At 50.4% G+C, this 20,699-nt stretch overlaps 1 protein-coding gene across 1 annotated transcript in view; it reads left to right on the forward strand.

Moving 5' to 3' along the window:
* The window catches only part of ADCY1 (adenylate cyclase 1), a 101,556-nt gene that overhangs the window by 29,836 nt on the left and 51,021 nt on the right, over positions 1–20,699 (forward strand). The window contains exons 4-5 of the mRNA XM_086398403.1: positions 4,356–4,467; positions 15,764–15,891. Of these exons, the coding sequence (XP_086254529.1) occupies positions 4,356–4,467; positions 15,764–15,891 (240 nt within the window). The remainder of the gene's footprint in view (positions 1–4,355; positions 4,468–15,763; positions 15,892–20,699) is intronic.

Genomic DNA, 20,699 nt, shown 5'->3' on the forward strand with positions numbered 1-20,699 from the left:
GTAATACAGATGTGACAAGTTACTGCTCCCCTTTGCTGCTGAAAAATCTCTGTCCAAGTCTTATGATGGGCTTCCCTGATAGCTCAGCTGGTAAAGAATCTGCCTGCAATGCAGGAGACCCCGGTTCTATTCCTGGGTGAGGAAGATCCGCTGGAGAAGGGATAAGCTACCCACTCCAATATTCTTGGGCTTCCCTTGTGGCTCAGCTGGTAAAGAATCCGCCTGCAATGTGGGAGACCTGGGTTCGATCTCTGTTTTGGGAAGATCCCCTGGAGGAGGGCATGGCAACCCACTCCAGAATTCCTGCCTGGAGAATCCCCATGGACAGAGGTGCCTGGTGGGCTACAGTCCATGGGGTCGCAAAGGGTTGGACACGACTGAGCGACTAAGCACGTGTCCTGTGGTGGGCCAGTGTGCTTGGTGCAGGCAGGACAGCCCTGAGACAGGAGAGGAAGCTGAGGCTCGCTGTCACAGATAGTGCCAGCTACACCATAGCCCTCCTGGCTACCCTCCATCAGGATTCAGCGACATCTTTCTACAGCCCAAATATGGACATCTCATTGGGCTGTCTACAGTCCTGTTATGTCCAAGCCCAGTATGGCCTGGCTGAGTGTTGAAAGCATGTCCCAACATTCACATACACACCATTGTCAAAGATTGAGAAATTTATTTGCTCCGAACATCTAAGAAAATTTCTGTCTAGTCGTTAGCTGAACACTATACCAAGTTAACGAAGCGAAGTCTTTAGTAGTGTCACGTAACAAAGAATACAGACTTTATAGAATTAGTTCAGAAAAGTCACTAAAGAAGCAATAGTATAAACAAACAGTAACAGCAACAAACCCTGAGGGGGATATGTTTTTCAGAGTTGCCGTGTTATATTACCCAGTTCTCAATAAAAACATATGAAACAAGCTAAAAACAAGAATGCATGGCTTACGTAAGAATATATTTAAAAAGAGGTCAATAGAAACTATCCCAGAGGAAGGCCAGACATTGAACTTATTTGGCAGTACCTTTAAAATCAGCTATCGTAGATGTGTTCAAAGAACAAACCATGTCTAAGAAACTAAAAGAAAATATGAGAGTGATTTCTCATCAAATAAAGAATACCAATAAAAAAATAAAAATTATGTAAATGAACAACTGAATAGAAATTTCAAAAGTGAAAAATAAAATGAAAAATTCATCTGGGGCTTAACAGCAGATTTGAGCAGACTGAAGAAAGAATCAGTGAATTTCAAGATAAGTCACTTGAAATTATCCAGTCTGAAGAACAGAATGAAGAAAAGGATGAGGAAAAATGAACAGAGAACCAAGGGACACCATCAAACGTAGCAACACACTCATGATGAGAGTCTGAGCAAAGAGAAAAAGGGGAAGAAAAATTGAAAAAAACAATGGCCCCAAATGTCCCAAATTTGGTGAAGAACACTTAACTACATCAGAGAAGCTCAAATAAGATAAACTCAAAGAGAACCGCAGCTGCACGCATCATAATCCAACTGTCAAAAGCCAAAGACATGGACAGAATCTTGAAAGCAGGAGGAGAGAAGCACTTTAATAAAGTTTCTCATCAGATTAATAATAAAGATAAATAATTTAATAATAAAAAATAGAACTTTAATAAAGTTTCTAGCAGATTTCTCATCAGAAACCGTGGAGGCCACCAGGCAGTGGCCTGGCTTATTCAAAAGCTGAGCTAGAAAGGTAAGCATTCTGTACCCAGCGAAAATCACAGCAGTACCACCTGCTGTTCTCTGTGCCTGGGGAACCTTGTCTGGTGTCTTCCTGGCTCCCCTTCTCCTCCCTTCAGGACTCAAATGTCACCTGACTTACTCAGAGCTCCACACCCGTCTTCCCTGCTTCATGTTCCTCCGTAGTTACGCTTGTCACCTTTGACACACTGTGAGCATCCACCTCCTCCGACTAGAATGGAAACTTCTGGAGGGCAGTGATGTGTGGATCTTTTTGCTCACTGCGAAGTCCCAAGCATATATCCAGAACACTGCCTAACATGTAGATCCTTCAGTAAGTATTTATTGCATTGTAACACTCACAAATTATTGCAACTAAGCAATTGGTGAGCTCTTAGTAGGTGCAAGGTGTTATTCTAAGTGCTTTGTTAATCCATGTAACCCTCACAACCTATCATCTGGACTCTGGTCTTATTCCCACTTTAAAGATGGAAAGACTGACATGTGAAAGTATTGGGTAGGTTGCCTGAGGTCCCAGCACATTGCCATAACTAGCAGAGCTGGACAGTCCTTCTGGAATCCAAGGTCTCACCACTTCTCCCCGCCACTTCTCACCACACTCAGGAGCCTCTTCTCTTGGATACTTGTGTCCCACTGCTTACTGTTGTGTCCATGTCCCAGCCAGTCTGCCTCTCTCAGCTTTTGATAAGTTATTATATGGTTTCTCACCCATTCTTAGTTTCCACATACTATTTGCACTTCTGAATCAATCCCCTCTTCCTTTTTTTCTTCCTCCTTTCCTCCTTCCTTCCTTTCTTGTTTGTCTGGAAAATCCCTGGATAGGCTCCAGACCCTGCTCCAGCCTGGCTGCGTCCTTGAAGTGGGTGAATTCCAGCCTTACCATATCATTGCTTCCCTGTGCTTTGTCCCTCCCTGCTCTGAGCCTTCTTTCCCAGATGTTGAGCTCCTGAGGACAGGGGCCTGGGGTGTAAGAGATCCACTACCTGGGTGCTTTAGGGGTGAGGTTTGCCGTGGGTTGTGGAGGTGGACAGGCAGGGAAACGCTGGGGGCTTTCCAAGCGCGGAGGTGGGCAGTGCTCAGTCACTGTTTATGGAACTAAATGAATGAGCAGAGGCTGAGAAACCAGAGGGTAGAGGAGGGCGTGAGAATGCATGGGTGGTTATAGAGAAGGAATAAAACACGCTGGACTCTCAGCCTGAATTTTATACTAAACAGAGGGGAGAAAACTGTTGTTTGTCTCCGCCCACTCTTGCAGTCCCTTTGCTCAGCTTCTCAGTATCAGTGCCACACCTGTAGCCTAGACGCAGTTTTTACCCGTTCATTCATTCCTAACACAGATATGTGTCTCCTGTTGCTCTGTGTTTGGTACAGTGGGATGTACAAGTCAGGTCTGCCTCCTTAAGCTCCTCTCAGTCTCAGTGGGGGATGCTCTTCTGCAGTTAGAGGATTATAACGGCATATGAGACTTGGCCTGGGGTGAACACAGCTGCTCTCTGCACTTGGCTTGCTCACAGAAGCCTCTCTGAGGTGTGGGTTCCCATTTTCTGCCTGTAATGTGGGTCCCCACTTTCTGACATGAGGTATTATTGAAAATTCAACCCTGAGTTAAGATCTGGCATCAGGAATTAAGATATGAACACAACTGTGTCAAAAGGACAAATTCCTGTACACATCACTTTCTTCGTTTAAACTGGAGATGCACGTTTATGTCTCGTCAGTCTCTCCAGTACCATGTGAGTGACTTCCCAGGTCTCATAGCTGACAGTGCTTTTGGCTGAAGGTGACAAAGGTTGGCCATACAGTGTCTTCAGGAGTGAGGGGTGTTCCCCTGGGGTGAGTGCTTTGGAGGTGACACCTGGTACTGGTTCAGGAACTCTGTGATCAGGCCTCATGGTTCCCGTGGAGCAGCTTGTTCTGAGCTAGGCCCCTGGTCAGCTCTCCATCATCCCCACACCTGTGGGGGATCAAGGTGCTTGGGGGATCAGCAGGAACCCCACCTCTTCCAAATGTATGGCTAGGGGAAGCTCTCTGTTGCCTTACAAGTTCTCCGTCCTGCCTTGATCCTCTGTGTTGATTCGTTACTTAAGACTTTTAAAGTCTTTGCAGCATCCAGGTTGCTGGTTGTGTACTGTGGGTAGACACGGTGTTGTTTACCCTGACACGGGTACTGTAGTAAACGGATGCCCAGCATCTAAGAGAGATGCTGCTTTCACCCTTGTAGCTGACCGAAGGGCGCCCTGCACACAGCACAGCACCCCTGGGGGGTTTGGACCAGGCCTGGGCTCAGTCACTGGCATCAGTTGTGGGGGAGGGGTGGGGAGATGGTGTGAGGGCTGCTCATTCCTTGAGAACATGTCACTTTTGCTCACCTGCCACCAGCCATGACCCCATCACCAGGCCACCCCAGAAAGTGGAGCAGGCCTGGTGGACGTTGAGCTGCTCCCTGTGTCCTGGGAGGAGTCAGCAGGAACTCTGAGTGGCTCCAGCATTTCCTCCCTCTGTGACCGAGGAGTCCCCCGGCTTCTCCCAACCTCAGTCTTGTCCCGGATCCAGCAGGGATACGCAGAGGGCTGTGGTTTCAGGTGACGTCTGTCTGAGCCCATGGAAGAGGGCAGCTGGTACCTCTCTGTCTTGCAGCATCCTCTTTGCAGACATCGTGGGCTTCACAGGCTTGGCGTCACAGTGCACGGCCCAGGAGCTGGTGAAACTCCTCAACGAGCTCTTCGGGAAGTTTGACGAGCTGGCCACAGTAAGTACAGCCACCCCCTTCGTCTGATGAAGTTGCTCCTGGGGCCAGGACACGCCTGGTGGATCCTCTGGTGGAGATGTGGTCTTGGCTGTTGTTTCAGCCTCACTGGTTCCTACCCTGGGACCAGAGTGCTTGCTGCCTTTGCAGATGGCAAGAGGCTGCATGAACCCAGTCACACCTCCAGTGAAGGGCCCTGGGCAGGCGGAGGCACTGGCTGGGTTGTGGGGCCCTTTGTGTGTGTGGACTGCCTGCGGGCCACCCTGCACCTCCTGTTCCTTGGCAGATGTCGCTTGGGCTGACCTTGGTGGAGGGAGGGTTCTTTGGAGCAGGCCTGCACTGCCCTTTTCCGGGACGACTACCTGGACTTGAAACGTGACTGCTGGGGGTCACTTGGTGACATCTCAGGATGCCTGTCCCCTTTTCTGTGCTGTGGGTTGAGCACTGGGGTTTTGAGATTTTCCTGGGACAGGTCTGTGGGCTTCAGTAGCCGTGGCACATGGGCTCAGCTGTTGTGGCTCCTGGGCTCTAGAGCACAGGCTCAGTAGCTGTGGTGCATGGGCTTGGTTGCGCTGTGGCATATGGAATCTTCCTGGACCAGAGATTGAACCATCTCCCCTGCATTGACAGGTGGATTCCTATCCACTGTGCCATCAGGGAAATCCAAGATGATGATCTTTATAAAAAATTTTTTTTTTTCTATTTCATTTTGGACAGTTTATACTGCTGCGCCTTCAGGTTCGCTGATCTTTGCATCTACGCGTCTAACCTGCCATGTACCTTCCAGTGCAGCTTCCGACTTCTCTAGAAATTGTTTCTTCTCTAGAAGCAATTTGTATCTTTTGTCCTTGTTGAGGTGACTGACCGTGAGGAAGCCCAAAATTAAAATGGCCTCGTTTGCTTCTTATTTATTGCTTTCTTTCTCTGGTCGTGCATTGACATTTTGTGTCTTCAGTATATTTTCACCCTTATCTGCTTGTGTCCTGTTCTGAGGAGCACTGGGCGTGTTTTCCTTGTGTATGTGCTTGTTTTATGTCCGAGCGCCCTGTGTGGAAGCTGTGGCGACCCCGGGGATGCAAACACATCCTCCTTTATGAAGGGCCCTGGTGGGTGGTTAGACTCACAGTGTGCTTGTCTGCATCTCCGTAGGCGCTGACGGTTTGTTTACCCTGATCCACGGCTGACGACCGCAGATGTGCACTGTGTTTTTGACCTTTCCTCCATTTATCGGATCTGTTTTAGATCTGTGTTTGCTCTGATGTCTGTGTCTATCTCGGAAACTGGCCACACCCTCTGGATTTACGGAGAAACACCTGTCCTGGGTTTAGCCTTGCTCCACCACCACCTGTTGGGGGTGGGCCCATCTCTGGATGTCAGTTTTTCCCATGGGAAGTGGTCTTCCTGGACAAAGCAGTTGCCCCTCTGGCAGCTTCCAGGAGGCATGGGGGAGGTGGGGAAGGTTCCTGGTGTGCCAGCCACGGAGATGAGCCTGGGTCCATGTTGGCCTCATGTCGGCTGGGCCAGGCGGACTGGTCCTCAGGGGTGACGGGCAGGTGAGAGCATGGTCTTCAGCTCTGGTCATAACACCAGGAATCCTTCAGGGACTGTTTCCAGCAAGAGCTTGTTCTCGACCCCGGCGTGGCCATTGTCAGGCACGCGAAGGGGATGCACTGGATTCAGGCTGGTGCCCAGGGCCAGGCAGCTGACCTGCACACATCATGGATGGTTAGAGAGCTCGGACGAGTGCAGAGGCTTCCCGTCTTTAGGTCCAAGCATTCCTGGGGTATGCGGGGTCTGCCAGGGGGCTCTCCCTGGGGACATCAGCCCTTGGGCTTGGCCAGTCCTTGTTGTCCCTGAACTCAGACGCTTTGGGAGCCTTCCCAGACCATGAGGACCCGACACAGGAGCACTTGGCCAGGAGTGTAAGGGGTCCAGTGCCTGATGGATGACTATGATGACTTGTGTTAGTGAGGGCATTATTTCCCAGTTACTTGTGTTACTCTGGATGATTCTGAAAGGGGCCCATGGAAGCCTGTCGGAGGGCGGAGCTCCCCACCCAGTTCTAAGCTGCTTGGCTGTATGTTCCTGTCCATCCTTCCTATCCCTATCTTTCTTCCTCCCCCTCAGGAAACTGTCCTTGGGTCATTTCAGGGGGTCATGCCTTCCTGTTCTGACAGCCGGTCCCATGGCCGCATGGAGCTGGCCACGTCCAGGCCTGACACGTGCTGAGTCCAGCTGTGCCTCTGCTCGACAGTGTTCTTCAGCAAAGCTGCCTGTGCACCTGCTGTTGGTGGGGGTGAGGGGCGGACTGGAGCCCCAGAACGGAGTCAGCGAGCCTTGGCCAGGGAGATTACAACCCAGCCAGGGAGACCTTGAGCCAGTTTTGTGAAACCCGGATTTTGCTGACTGAAAAATGGTCAGGATGTAAAGCGATATCGTGAGCACAGCCTGGAGGGGGCGGCCATGGGACCATCACCTGAACTTAGCTTGGAAAACCGACCCAAGGGTACGATTTCAAGTGATCAAAGTAGAATGTAAAGTTGCATATAGAATAGAATAGAATAGAATTTCACACTGCGTGTGCACATACTATACACGCACTTACATGAGTGCCAGAGAGACAAAGGAAGTCTGGAATGAAATATCCCGGAGTAACCATGGTTATTGCTAAGCTGTAAGATATAATAGTTAATTTTCTGAACTTTCTGCATCCTGGATAATGAACCTGGATTTCTTTAATTACCCTTTGATTAGCAGGGAATAAATACTGTTTGTTGAAAAACCAGTAGATGTTTGGAGCTCTAATGAGTCTGTCATTTGTATTAGGCCACCTGTGGAAATGCCCACCCCGTTTGCTGGAGGAAACTTTGTGATCAGCAGCTGCAGTGGCTCAGGTCCCTTTGTGGGGAGGTGTGCTCCAGGCAGAGGGAGGAGCGAGATGTGGGGAGCAAGGCTGACTTGGGGCCTCGGTGCGGAGGAGCAGTGAAGGGAGAGGCAGGGTGGCCTGGAAGGGGCCTGGAGTGCCGTGCAGAAGAGGATGTGGTGCCTCTGTGTGTCACCGAGAAAGCACGTGTCCTTAGTTGGGTTCAGAAAACAGCAGCCAGGTCTCTACTGTGTGCCCGAATTGTCCTGGGTAATGGGGATGCAGCGGGAACAAGTCAGATGTAAACCCTGCCCTTGAAGGTTTTAGGAAACTCACACATGCACAAAGTTAGAGACAGTAACATAGCAACCGCCCCCAGGCACTCACAATCCTCTTTGATAGAACTAACATCTGGCCAGTCTTGTGGGTCTGCAGCCTCCCCCCAGATCCTGCCCACCACCATGCCACATCCTTGCAGCCTTGGAGAGTGGCTCCTCTGTCCGGCACGCTGTGGCTGGTGCCAGTTTGAGTCCTCCTCTGGGTGTGGTCACCCTGCTTGTCTCAAACGTGTCTCTTCTTCAGAGCTCATTTGTTTCAGTCAGGATTCACGTGAGATGGATGTATGTCTGGGTGGTGCCTGTGGATTTTAATTTATGGAGGTGTTGACTTAAAAAATGTTCACAACCCAGAAGCTGAGAGTTATGTTTAATTTGGTGGGAATTTTTAGGACTTCAAGCCCAGGAGACAGTATCTCAAGTGACACTGAGAGAACTGCTCCAAGGAGGCAAGGAGAGAGCCAGGTTATATAGAGGTTTTGCAACAAAGGGCAGATAGTCTGGTCATCAAAAAATTATTTTTAATTAAAAACAGATAACCCAAGTTAAGGAACTTAGTGCTTTTCTGTGTATGGGAAGATGCAAGTCTGGGCTCAGTGGAATCATCCCTTTGATATGCCCTCAGCTATCTGGGGCCGCTTCCTGGGTTTTTCATGTCCTGAGTTTCCTCTGGGCTCAGTGGTAGTAAGTGGCTGCAGTCTGATGGCTGCTAGATGGCAGGTATTTCCCTTCCTGAGTTCCCTCAGGGCTCACACACGGAGGGCTGCAATCTCTGATGGCTGTGACATCCTTGTTTACTGATATGGCAGAAAATGCTCCATCTTTCAGAGGTGACAGTGATGGCAGGGGAGCTAAGGCCAGAGAAGGATGCTCTATCAATCACAGTCCCCCAGAGGAGGGACCACTGGGTGCCCAGGAGGCAGAGAGGCTAGGAGAGGGGGTGGAGCTTTACGGGTGTTTCCATGGCGATGAGCAGACACAGGGCTGGACAGTGTGGATGGTGAGGGCTCTGCACTGTCGGTGTCTCCTGCCCCCTGGTCCCTACCCTGGTGATTAGGGCGGAAACAGTGGCAGGAGTATGAGAGTCCACAGAAAAAGTGTGGGCTCTGATCTGCCAGTGGGACAGGAACAAGCTGTCTACTGTCTCCAGGAATTAGCCAGCCCTGGTAAGCAGGAGGCATCCTTTCCTACCAGCAAGGCCCCTGAGATATCAGACCTTCATAGCATACAAAAACCAAAAAACCAGATGGATATACACATTGTATTCAGTGGATGTGCCACATGCGTCTTGGTTTTGGTTTTTCCTTGCTGACGTTGCTGCCCTTGGGGGCAGCTCAGCCCCAGGAGTGGGTGTGCTCTGTACTTCTCGCGACCTGTCCAGGCACCTGAACGAGCTGACCTTCTGTGCCTGCCTTAGGTCCTGAGCTCTCATCTGTGTTAACGACACTTCCCTGATCACTTTGCTTCTCCCCTGTGCTTGCTCCTCTGCTGGCCTCTTCTCATCGGGACGTGTGGATCTGAGGTTCCTGTGTTGTTATGGGCTTCCCAAGATGATGTGCCCGAGGGTCACAGCAGTTGCCACAAAAGCTTGGCTGATCTGTATTCACTAGGGTTTACACACTCAGGGTCAGTTTTCTGATCCTGTTGTTTCTTCTGCATTTATTAGCACGTGATTCTTTAAAAATGAAGAACATTTACTCATGAGCTGTTTGATTATCCTCAGTGAACGCTTGATTCTTTTCATTTCTTTATCAAGTTTCAGGACTGGATCCACCAAAGGGATGAGCCTGAGGTTACCTCCTGCTTCCTGTTGACTTGGCCCACACCCTCCTAGCATATTCCTGCCTCATACACAGATGTGGCATTTTTCAGAAGCTCTAGTTTCTCTCAGCAGGAAGTGGGTTTTCCAGCCTGTAATCCGGGTTGTCTCTGGCCCTGTGACTTTCCAAAAGACAGAGGTGGAAGATATTTTTTAGAAAAATGGAAACAAATTCTGACTTCATATGGATATTTCCAATTCACTTAGTCCTTTGATTTTTACATTTGTGTCTCTATTCCTTTGATTTTGGAAACTCTAATGACAGTAGTATAATTTTTTGTTTCATTCTTTTATGTACAATTGATTCAAAATAGCATCAACAATATTATTACCCTCAATAAGACCACTGAATACAATCTAAGGTTTCTTTAGCGGTTTCTGTGGTGATCTTGTCCTTGGATTACATCCCACTAGTGTGTGTGTGCATGCGTACTCAGTCACTTCAGTTGTATTTAACTCTTTGCGACCCTATGGACTGCAGCCTGCCAGGATCCTCTGTCCATGGGATTCTCCAGACAAGAATACTGGAGTGGGTTGCAATGCCCTCCTCCTGACCCAGGGATTGAACTTGTGTCTCCTGCATTGCAGGCGGATACTTCACCACTGAACTACCAGAGAAGCTGTATATCCTGGTGGCTCAGAGGATACAGAATCCACCTGCCATGCGGGAAACCTGAATTCCATCCCTGGGTTGGGAAGACCCCTTGGAGGAGGGCATGGCAACCCACTCCAGTATTCTTGCCTGGAGAATCTCATGGGCAGAGGAGTCTGATGGGTGCAGGCCATTGGGTCGCAAAGAGTTGGGCATGACTGAGTGACTAAGCATAGCACACAGCACTGATATATAGTCAAATATGTATTTTCTCCTCACCTGGAATAGTTCTTTGCTGTGTGATCATGCTACCAGCGAGGTTATAATTAGGTTTAATTTAGTTTGGTTTTGATTTTTAGGCATCGCTGTGTTAAGTTAATTTTTCTTTTTAAGTACATAAAATATTGGCATGGTTCCATCCCACAGTGGAGACTCTGAGACAAGATACTTGGATACTGCCAAGTATCTGCAGGGCCAACATACTGCCCTGCCCCCCCATCTCTCCCACCCCATGCATTTAGGCATCTGTGCTGTGTCTGGGGTTGCCCCTCCATTGTTCCTTTTGGAGACCAGGAGCAGATATGTACATGTGACTGTTTATTATTGAAGAGTATGCCTCAGTGGGGGCTTCCCATGTGGCTCAAGTGGTAAAGGATATGCCTGCCTTTGTAGGAGATGCAGGCAGGAGACAGCAGTTTCGGTCCCTGGGTCAGGAAGATCCCTTGGAAAAGGAAATGACAACCTGTCATTTCCCAGTACTCTTGCCTGGGAAATCCCATGGACAGAGGTGTCTGGGAGGCTACAGTCCACGGGGACACAAAGAGTTGGGCACAACTTATTAACTGACTGACTGAGCCAGCCTCTCTGGGACCCGTTGTTTTCCCACTGATTGCCAGATACCGTGCAAAGTTAGTATGACTCAGCCAGTTGGGTTTTGGATGCAGTCACCTGGGGATCAGGTGCAGTCGCTGGGTCGTTTCCAGCTCTCCGTCCGCACCTCCCTTTCCCCTGGGGGTGCCACCAGGTCCTGGGAGCTTCCTTGCCTTCCTAGAATCCAGGTGCAGCATGGGGTCCACCTGATGGCCTCTGGCCTCTCTGAACTTCCGTTTCAGAGTCACCCTCAGCCCCAGAGAGGTTTGGACATCTTTGGGTTCTGAAATTGCAGTGGGTCTTCCTGATCCCACTGAATTTTCTGCTTCTTCCCAGGCCTGGGGCCAGTGGGGCAGGCTCACAGAGCCTTTGAGCTTGAGGATCTCTGCCGTCCTCTCTGGCAGGGCCAATCAGGTCCAGAGTTGACCTGCGAGCCTGCAGAACATGTCTGGAAACCAAAGCGTGAGACCCTCCTCCCTGGATCCCCCTGCAGCTCCTCTGCTGCTCTGAGGGGGCTCTGTCTGTCATGTCCCTGTCACTCCTGTCCCTTCTGAGCCAGCTCCTCCGGCCCTCCCCCTCCATTTTCTTTCTTGCTTTGGCTGGGAAACAGCTGTTCAGCTGTCACGCTCCTGCTGGGGAACTCCAGGAGCCGGTTTCATTAGTTACAGGGAAGGTGTTGTAATCTAAAACACCCAAAGCAACGGAAAAAACCTTTTTTGTCTCAAGTTTGTTAACCAAAGCCGGTACAGTTGAGATAAAAAAAAAACCAAGGCCATGGGTTAGCATTTCACTTCCCTAGTCTGTTCTGGGCTGTGTTGGCTGCCCTGCGGTGGAGCCAGCCTGGAAGGGACCACCTCAGGATGGTCACCAAGAACACGTGTGTCACTGACTGACTGTAATTATCCTCCCAGTCCTGACTGTGTCGACGGGTCCAGCTGAGGATGGCTCTTCTCTAGGAAGCTCTCCCCAGAACGCGGTGGACCTGTGAGCCTGTGGCCTGGATGTCACCTGCTAGATGCTCTCGTCCTTCCTTGGAGAGCCCCCACGCTGGGCAGGGAGGGTCACTCCTGAGGCTTGCTGCGGCACCACTTGCCTTCATCTTCGTTTACACCTTGTTATTCCAACGCCTCCTGTCCTGAGGGTCTGGCCATCAGAGAGCCTCCCCAGCCCCACAGAGACTCCCCTTTCCGTGGCGGCCACTCTGAGCATCTGTGTCACAGGGGACAATCAGGCTCACATGGTGGCCGTTTGGGGCAGCCCCACCCATGGCCTCTGATTTTCCTTCGAATCTGATGGTACAGCTGTCTTTTCTGACCAGCCTATCGAATTTATGGTCCATTCACTTACACACACACACACACACCTGTCCACACCTTCCATGGCAGCCCCACCCATGGCCTCTGATTTTCCTTTGAATCTGATGGTACAGCTGCCACTTCTCACCAGCCTATCGAATTTATGGTCCATTCACTTACACACACACACACACACACACCTGTCCACACCTTCCAGTCTGGGGACAGTTCTGTCAGGGACACACAGAGATAAACCGGAGGCTGGGATCATGGGGCCTGGAGACGGCCAGGAACACGAGCTGGGAGATGCAGGGACGTCCACGGTCACCCACACTCATGCCCCAGGGGGATGCTGATGGATAGGGATGCCTGTCATACCTGAGGTCCCCAGAATCGGGGCTTGGTGACCTTGAGGAATCTTCTGCAGGAGCGGTGCCTAAGTGGAGTAGGTTCTGTCACTTCTGTGGGCTCCTCAGAGGGAGGGGTTTAGCTCCCCAGATGGACAGCTGGGAGGAAGGCTGGACGAGTTTGGGATTCATGAGCTTTCCACTAAGGGTCTCTGTGCCCAGGGAACGGTGGAACCTGGCAGTGGACCTTCATCTCATCCTGGGCCCTTGGGTCCAGTGAAGGTAGCCTGAATGTGGAGGTGGGGAGGGGATGGGTGAGGGAGCTGTGCCTCAGTGGTCTACACCACATGTCCTGGCAGTGAAGAGACAGGTGGGGGCGGACATGCTAGAGATTCCGGAAGAGAGCCCAGTGCTGCCTGCTGGCTTGGAGAAGGCTGCCTGCCAGAAGCCTGGCCCTTGGCTCCATGATGTGGACATCTGCACCTGGCTGGCCCTGGGCTCCCCGACTCTGTTAGCCGCAGCATAGTCTGCCCGTGGGACACTGGGAAATCCCTTCTGCAGATGAGGAGGCAGGTGTCTGATGGATGAGTGACTGCCCCTGGTCACTTGAAGGCTGAGTGGCCAGATCCTGGACCTCCCTGAGGCCAGCTCCCTGATCACAGCAGGTACCTTCAGGGCTCAGGCTGAGGCAGACCCAGTCACTGGGCTTTCCCAGAGCCCTCCCAACAGGGGCAGCGTCCCCTCTCCTCCTCCTCTTTGACCGAATGTCCCCGTGGGAGGAGTGGGGCACTGAGTCATCTGCACAGAGGATGCCCCCTCCACTGATGCCTGGATCACCGCTCTGGAGAGTATCGGGATGCTGGCCCTGGCCTGTCCCCCACCCCTCTGCCTGGTGGAGAGTGTCCTGCGGCAGTGCATGGGTGGGGAAGGCTGAGAATTCCCATCCCAGGGCGCTGAGAATTCATAGCATTTGAGAAAACCTGCAGGAGGCAACTTGTTTGTAAGAAAACGAAGAGCAGAACTAAATATAATTTATAGAGTGTGTTCTCAGAGTGGGCTCAGTGTAGCTCTGGGCTTCCAGACCATCTGGGGGCTGTGAGATGTGTCTCATCCAAGGACAGTGGTGTGAGACCCGTCTCCTTCACAGACGTCCTCCAGGAGAGACCATGGAGTGAATGGTGGAACATAGAATCAGCTGGAACAGACAGAACAGAATAGAATCAGAACATGGAACACAGAAAACAGCTGTCTTCTGAAGACAGATGCCGAGACTGGCAAAAGGGAGAACAAAGCCTTGCTTCTCACAGTGGCTGTTTTGGAAAGTGTCATAATTTTTCATAAAATTTGTTACATACTCTTGTTAATACGTAATGGATTGGCTACTGTTACTTTATTTATTTATTTTTTTAAATTTTATTTTATTTAACTTTACAATATTGTATTGGTTTTGCCATATATCAACATGAATCTGCCACAGGTATACACGTGTTCCCCATCCTGAACCCTCCTTCCTCCTCCCTCCCCATACCATCCCTCTGGGTCGTCCCAGTGCACCAGCCCCAAGCATCCAGTATCGTGCATGGAACCTGGACTGGCGACTCGTTTCATATATGATATTATACTTATTTCAACACCATTCTCCCAAATCATCCCACCCTCTCCCTCTCCCACAGAGTCCAAAAGACCAGAAAGAAAAACACCAATACAGTATACTAACGCATATATATGGAATTTAGAAAGATGGTAACAATAACCCTGTATACGAGACAGCAAAAGAGACACTGATGTATAGAACTTTATTTATTTTTAATGGTTTTTGTTTTCTTTATTAAAGTTCTTCAAGGTTAGTGGAAAAACACATAAATAAAATCCATAAATAATCCAACACTCTAACTTGAATCAACAGTTTTACCCTCCCCACGACGATGCTGTCTTCAGAATCCTTCGTATCATCTGAAGCAGCACTAATCTGTTTCACTTCCTTTTTTCTTCCAACTCTCCCCACTTTGGGGTCCTAGTGAACAGTGACATGTTCCGTGGAGGGAGGAGGAAGGGAAGAGGGTCGTGTATTACTTTAGATGCATTAATATATTTTTAAAAAGGCTTTTCAGTCGTAGCTTCTTTTTTTTTTTAATTTTATTTTTAAACTTTACATAATTGTATTAGTTTTGCCAAATATCAAAATGAATCCGCCACAGGTATACATGTGTTCCCCATCCTGAACCCTCCTCCCTCCTCCCTCCCCATACCATCCCTCTAGGTCATCCCAGTGCACTAGCCCCAAGCATCCAGTATTGTGCATCGAACCTGGCAGTCGTAGCTTCTTATGTGGCCATATCCATAGCTCTAACCTACTTACACGAAAACTTGTTGAGGTCCTCAGTTATTTACGGGGTATAAAGGGGTGTTGAAAACAAAATGTCCCAGAAATGCTGTTTTAAGGCTCTCCTTGTATAAAGCTGACAGTCACCATCGTCATCATAGCCGGCCCCGATGGGTTGGTGCAGGATGGATGGTAGCAAGCGTCTCCTGTGTCTCTCTGTCCTCAACTGGAGGGCGAGGTGGGGCCAGCATTCTTCCTGTTGTGTAAATGTCTGAGGAGACCTTGTGTGGTCTAGGATGCCTTTCTGAGGTGTTCCTGGGAGTGCTGAGGTCGGGGTGCAGACCCTGGCTGGTGATCCTTTGGGGAGAGCTGCTCACATGACCTGTGGACCTCGACTCTGGGTTAAGCTATGGGGCACTCAGAGGCGTGTGGCCTGGCCCTTCCTGGGGTGGGCAGGGGTCTAGCATGTTCCAGAAGAGCCATCACATGATGATTTGAGTTGGTGGTCAGACTGTCCCAGCCCCTCTTGGGAGAGAGGACCCCTCCCTGGGGAGAGGAGCTGGCTCCCGGGCGTGGGGTGGCCTCCTGACCTTGAAGGGTCTGTGGGTTTGGCCCTGGTGAATTGAAGGGCGGGAACGGTGGAGGGGTGTGGGGCAGTGTGGGCTGCCCCAAAGTGACCCTAGTCCCAGCCATGGGGAATGCCTGCACTCTAGAGGTGCCCTGACTGTGGGGGCGGGGGTTTGCCTGGACCCTGGTCTAGGTTGTGCCTCCAGCTCAGCCTCTGGTGGCAGAGGAGCAGGTGCTCTGGTGGCCCCGGGTATATTGCTAACTTGCCCTTTGCCCTCTCGTCTGAAGGAGAACCACTGCCGCCGCATCAAGATCCTGGGAGATTGCTACTACTGCGTGTCTGGCCTCACTCAGCCCAAGACTGACCACGCCCACTGCTGTGTGGAGATGGGCCTGGACATGATCGACACCATCACGTGAGTGCCCTGTGCTTACCCCGCCCCACCGTGCGGCCTGCCTTGTCCTGTCCAGTGTGTCCAAGGTGGGTCACCTGTGTCGTGGCTGCAGGGAACCAGTGCTTCTTGGCGAGGTGCTGGGTGAGGCGCCCTGCCTGCACTGCGGAGCTCTGCCTCTGGGAGTCCCTACTGTGTATTTTGTTGGGGCTGCGTCTTTTTGTCCGTGGTGATCCCAGGTATTGTCAGCTGTGTGTTGTTGCTGTTACTGTCGCTCAGTCATGTCCAACTCATTATGTCCCCCCGAACTGCAGCATGCCAGGCTTCCTTGTCTTTCACTATCTCCCTGAGTTTACTCAAACTCATGTCCATTGAGTTGATGCTGTCCAACCATCTCATCCTCTGTCATCCCCTTCTCCTCCTGCCCTCAATCTTTTCCGGCATCCAGGTCTTTTCCAATGAGTTGGCTCTTCCCATCAGGTGGCCAAAGTATTGGAGCTTCAGCTTCAGCATCAGTCCATCCAGTCAATATTCAGGGTTGATTCCCTTTAGGATTGACTGGTTTGATCTCCTTGCAGTCCAAGGGACTCTCAAGAGTCTTCTCCAAAACCACAGTTCAAAAGCATCAATTCTTTGGCATTCAGCCTTCTTTATGGTCCAACTCTCACATATATGACTACTGGAAAAACTGTAGCTTTGACAATATGGCCCTTTGTTGGCAAAATGATGTCTCTGCGTTTTAATACACTTCCTTGGTTTGTCATAGTTTTTCTTCCAAGGAACTGTGCGTTAGTCTGGTCAAAAGAAAGAACCTTCCTAGCTTAGCTAGATGAGATGCTCAGGGAGTTGATTGTGGGAAAGTGTTAGTCCCTCAGTTGTGTCTGACTCTTTGTGACCCTATGGACTGTAGCCCACCAGGCTTCTCTGTCCATGGAATTCTCTAGGCAAGAATGCTGGAGTGGGTACCCATTCCCTTCTCCAGGGCATCTTCCCCACCCAGGGATTGAACCGAGTCTCCTGCTTTGCAGGCGAATTCTTTACTGTCTGAGTGACCAGGGAAGCCCTGGTTGTGGGAAAGCTTTGGCGCAAATCTGGCTGAATCCCAGTTGAAAAGGAATCGCGTGCGCTAGCCCATGAAGCAGATATCCAGGCGTCAGGTGTCCTCTGGGGAGAGAGGCTTAGATGGAGCTGGTCTTTCTGGAACACTGGGAGGCCTGCCTGCTGGTTTCTAAGCCACTCTGTCTCCTCACAGTCCTCGTCAGGGCCTGGGATGAGGCAGTACGGGGCCTTCTGTCTGGCTAAGGAAGGTGTGGAGCTGGGAGGGTGAGATGGTGGGTGGCGCATAGATTCACATTTCAGCTTCTTAGCAGCGTGGAGAGATGGCTTTGGCTCAGTGCGTGGGATTACCAGGGCCTGGTGTGGTCTTACACTCGGGAGAAGAGACTTAATAGCACAAGAGTGGAATGAGACAGGGGTGAACGGCAGGCTTGCTGCACCATCCCTGTGAGGCGGATTGCAGGGTCCACACACTGTGTGTAAAAACACGGTGCTCAGCACGCTCAGACTGCATGCTTGGTCTGAGCCCACTTCTCAGGAGACAGGACCTGCGTGTCAGCATTGCCTGGGCGAATTGAACCCCCAAGGGCTGCTCTGCCCAGAGAGCCCATGGCAGACCTCAGGTGATTTCAGTATGTAGCCCTTGCTCTGGAAAAAGAAGCTGAACTGGGGGAGAGGCTGGTTGTTGACCGTTGTGTTCTTTGGGGAGGCCACAGGTGCCCCTGTGTGGTGGGCACGGCGCCGTGAGTGACCAGGAAGCAGCAGAGGCGGCAGTGCTGAGATGTCCCTGGCCGAGGCCACAGAGAGGTCTGCTGCAGGCCTGGGGACCTCTGAGTGGACAGAGGAAGTCCAAAAGCAGGAGGGATGGTTTGCATGGTTATGAAATTCCTAAAGCATCTCCTACAGATCCCGTGTGTGGTGATACGGATACTCAGGATCCGGAATGTTCTTGTCCTCCTGTGGTATGTTGGACCACTGTCGTCAGCTCCCTTTTCAGGCTGATGCTCTGCTGGCGGTGTATCCACCAGGATCATCTCGAAACAGGGCAGTCTATTCTGACCCTTGTGAGCACAGGACCAACTTATGTGGGTCAAGCATTTGATATCGCAGGATAGAGAGGAGTGTAGTAAGAAATTCATAAAAACCGAGGAAAAAATCTCTGCCAGGGTAGGTGAGCAGCCTGACCAGCTCTGACTTGTGTGAGAATGGAGGGGTCGAGGGTCTCCTTGGACGGCAAGTGGGGAACGATATTGTTTTCCGCTTGGTAGAAAGATCATTTCTATGGGGAAAACAGATGAAAAGATTTTTCATGTTCCGTGTAAAAGACAAAGCAAAAAGTACTGCCTTGAATGTGGAGACACAGGGCTTCCAGGGACAGAGGAGCCTGATGGGCTGCAGTCCATGAGTTCACAAAGAATTGGACATGACTGAGCAACTGAGCAGAGAGGACTCTTACCCTCCCAGGAGAGTGGCAGTGCCTCAGACTGGTGCCCTGAGGGCCCTTGGGCTCCTGCTTTGGGGCATCTGGACCCTGTCTGCTCTCAATAACCAAATCAGATCCTTCTCTCAGACTTGTGGACCTAATTAAGGTGTGCAATACATTCTTTTTTTTTTTTTCCAATAAAATAGGGAGAATTTATTTTTTTTTAATTTTATTTTATTTTTAAACTTTACAAATTGTATTAGTTTTGCCAAATATCAAAATGAATCCGCCACAGGTATACATGTGTTCCCCATCCTGAACCCTCCTCCCTCCTCCCTCCCCATACCATCCCTCTGGGTCGTCCCAGTGCACTAGCCCCAAGCATCCAGTATCGTGCATCGAACCTGGACTGGCAACTCGTTTCATACATGATATTATACATGTTTCAATGCCATTCTCCCAAATCTTGCCACCCTCTCCCTCTCCCACAGAGTCCATAAGACTGTTCTATACATCAGTGTCTCTTTTGCTGTCTCATACACAGGGTTATTGTTAGCATCTTTCTAAATTCCATATATATGCGTTAGTATACTGTATTGGTGTTTTTCTTTCTGGCTTACTTCACTCTGTATAATAGGCTCCAGTTTCATCCACCTCATTAGAACTGATTCAAATGTATTGTTTTTAATGGCTGAGTAATACTCCATTGTGTATATGTACCACAGCTTTCTTATCCATTCATCTGCTGATGGACATCTAGGTTGCTTCCATGTCCTGGCTATTATAAACAGTGCTGCGATGAACATTGGGGTACACGTGTCTCTTTCCCTTCTGGTTTCCTCAGTGTGTATGCCCAGCAGTGGGATTGCTGGATCATAAGGCAGTTCTATCTCCAGTTTTTTAAGGAATCTCCACACTGTTCTCCATAGTGGCTGTACTAGTTTGCATTCCCACCAACAGTGTAAGAGGGTTCCCTTTTCTCCACACCCTCTCCAGCATTTATTGCTTGTAGACTTTTGGATCACAGCCATTCTGACTGGTTGCAATACACTCTTAAAAGAAACACCACAGATTAATTTTGTTGGTGTGATTTTTAATAATAATTTAAAGTTATATATATTGTTGGTTTTGGCCAGATGGCACCTGCCCATGGGAGGAATGGAGGTAGAGTGGGAAGTGCCTTATGTGCCCAGTGAGTGTGATGACTGGCTTGGGTTTGCCCCTGCAGAGCTGTGACCCCAGCCATATTTCCCCATCTGTAAAATGGGAGTGTCGGCTTCATGACATCCAGGGCTCTGAGTGAGGCTGGACTGGCAGAAATCCAGGGCAGTGGAACCCACTCTTGGCCTCTACTTCTGGGCTCTGCGGCCCGATGGTCGGGCTAGACCTTGAAGGTTCCGGGGAGATTTCTCCAGGACTCCTTTTCTCTCTCTCTCTCTAGGACTCCTGGTGACATCATGCTGCTTGGACCTATGTCCTTGACCCTAAGTCCTGTGTCCCATCCCCAGGGTACCCAGGCTTGAGCCTGCCCTCCCCTGCCCCCCACCAGAGGGTGTGCTGCCCACGTGAGATCTGTGCCACCACTCTTTCCCACACCCCAGCACCAGCTTTCCTTCATCAGGCCTTGAATATTATTACGTCAGTCCTGAGGAACTGCTCCTCTGCAGCCGCGTCTGGTACATGAACACTTCCTAGGGTTCAAGCCATCAGTCTCCAGATTCAGGTGTTCCTGAGTGGGTTGGGGCTTCCTGCCCAAGGAAACAGATGGGCCCCCTGTCCCATCCTTAAGCTGGTGCTTCAGTTTCCTCGCATCCCTGATTTTCTCTGCTGTGAAACGAGCTGTTGTGAGAATTAAATGGGATCCCAGGTTAAATGGGCTGGCAGGGAAGATGCTGGATCCCCAGGCACTGCAGACATCAATTCATCAAGTCTCCCCTTCCCAGAAAGGAGTGGCTCAGGGTGAGCCAGCGGGGTGGCTTCTGTTCCTGGGGCTCTGGAGCATCTTGATTCTGTGCATTTGCAGGACAGGGTTTGTCCACCTCACCGGGAGCTCTTCGACCATCACAGGAGTTAGCCAATCACAAGCCAGACCTCCAAACATACAAGTGCCGTTTTGCTAAATTCTTAATCCAAACATGGCTTTGCTTGCAGTCTGGGTATTTTTAGTTCACTATAACAAGTAGAAGTAAATGGCGTGTGCTCTTCTTTCCCCGACCCATCTTTGAACTGGTAAGGGCCAGCTTGCCTGTGCTCAGGTCATGGGTAGACCTGGCATACCCAGCTGGAGTGGAGGTCGAATGCGAAGGATGCTCAAGTGGCAAAAGTCATTTCTGATGGTTCTCGAGGCCCCATT

The sequence above is a fragment of the Bos grunniens genome, chromosome 4, assembly GCF_055505025.1.
Source record: "Bos grunniens cultivar Pamir isolate PY7600 chromosome 4, Bosgru_T2T1.0, whole genome shotgun sequence".
In the NCBI taxonomy this organism is placed as follows: Eukaryota; Metazoa; Chordata; class Mammalia; order Artiodactyla; family Bovidae; genus Bos; species Bos grunniens.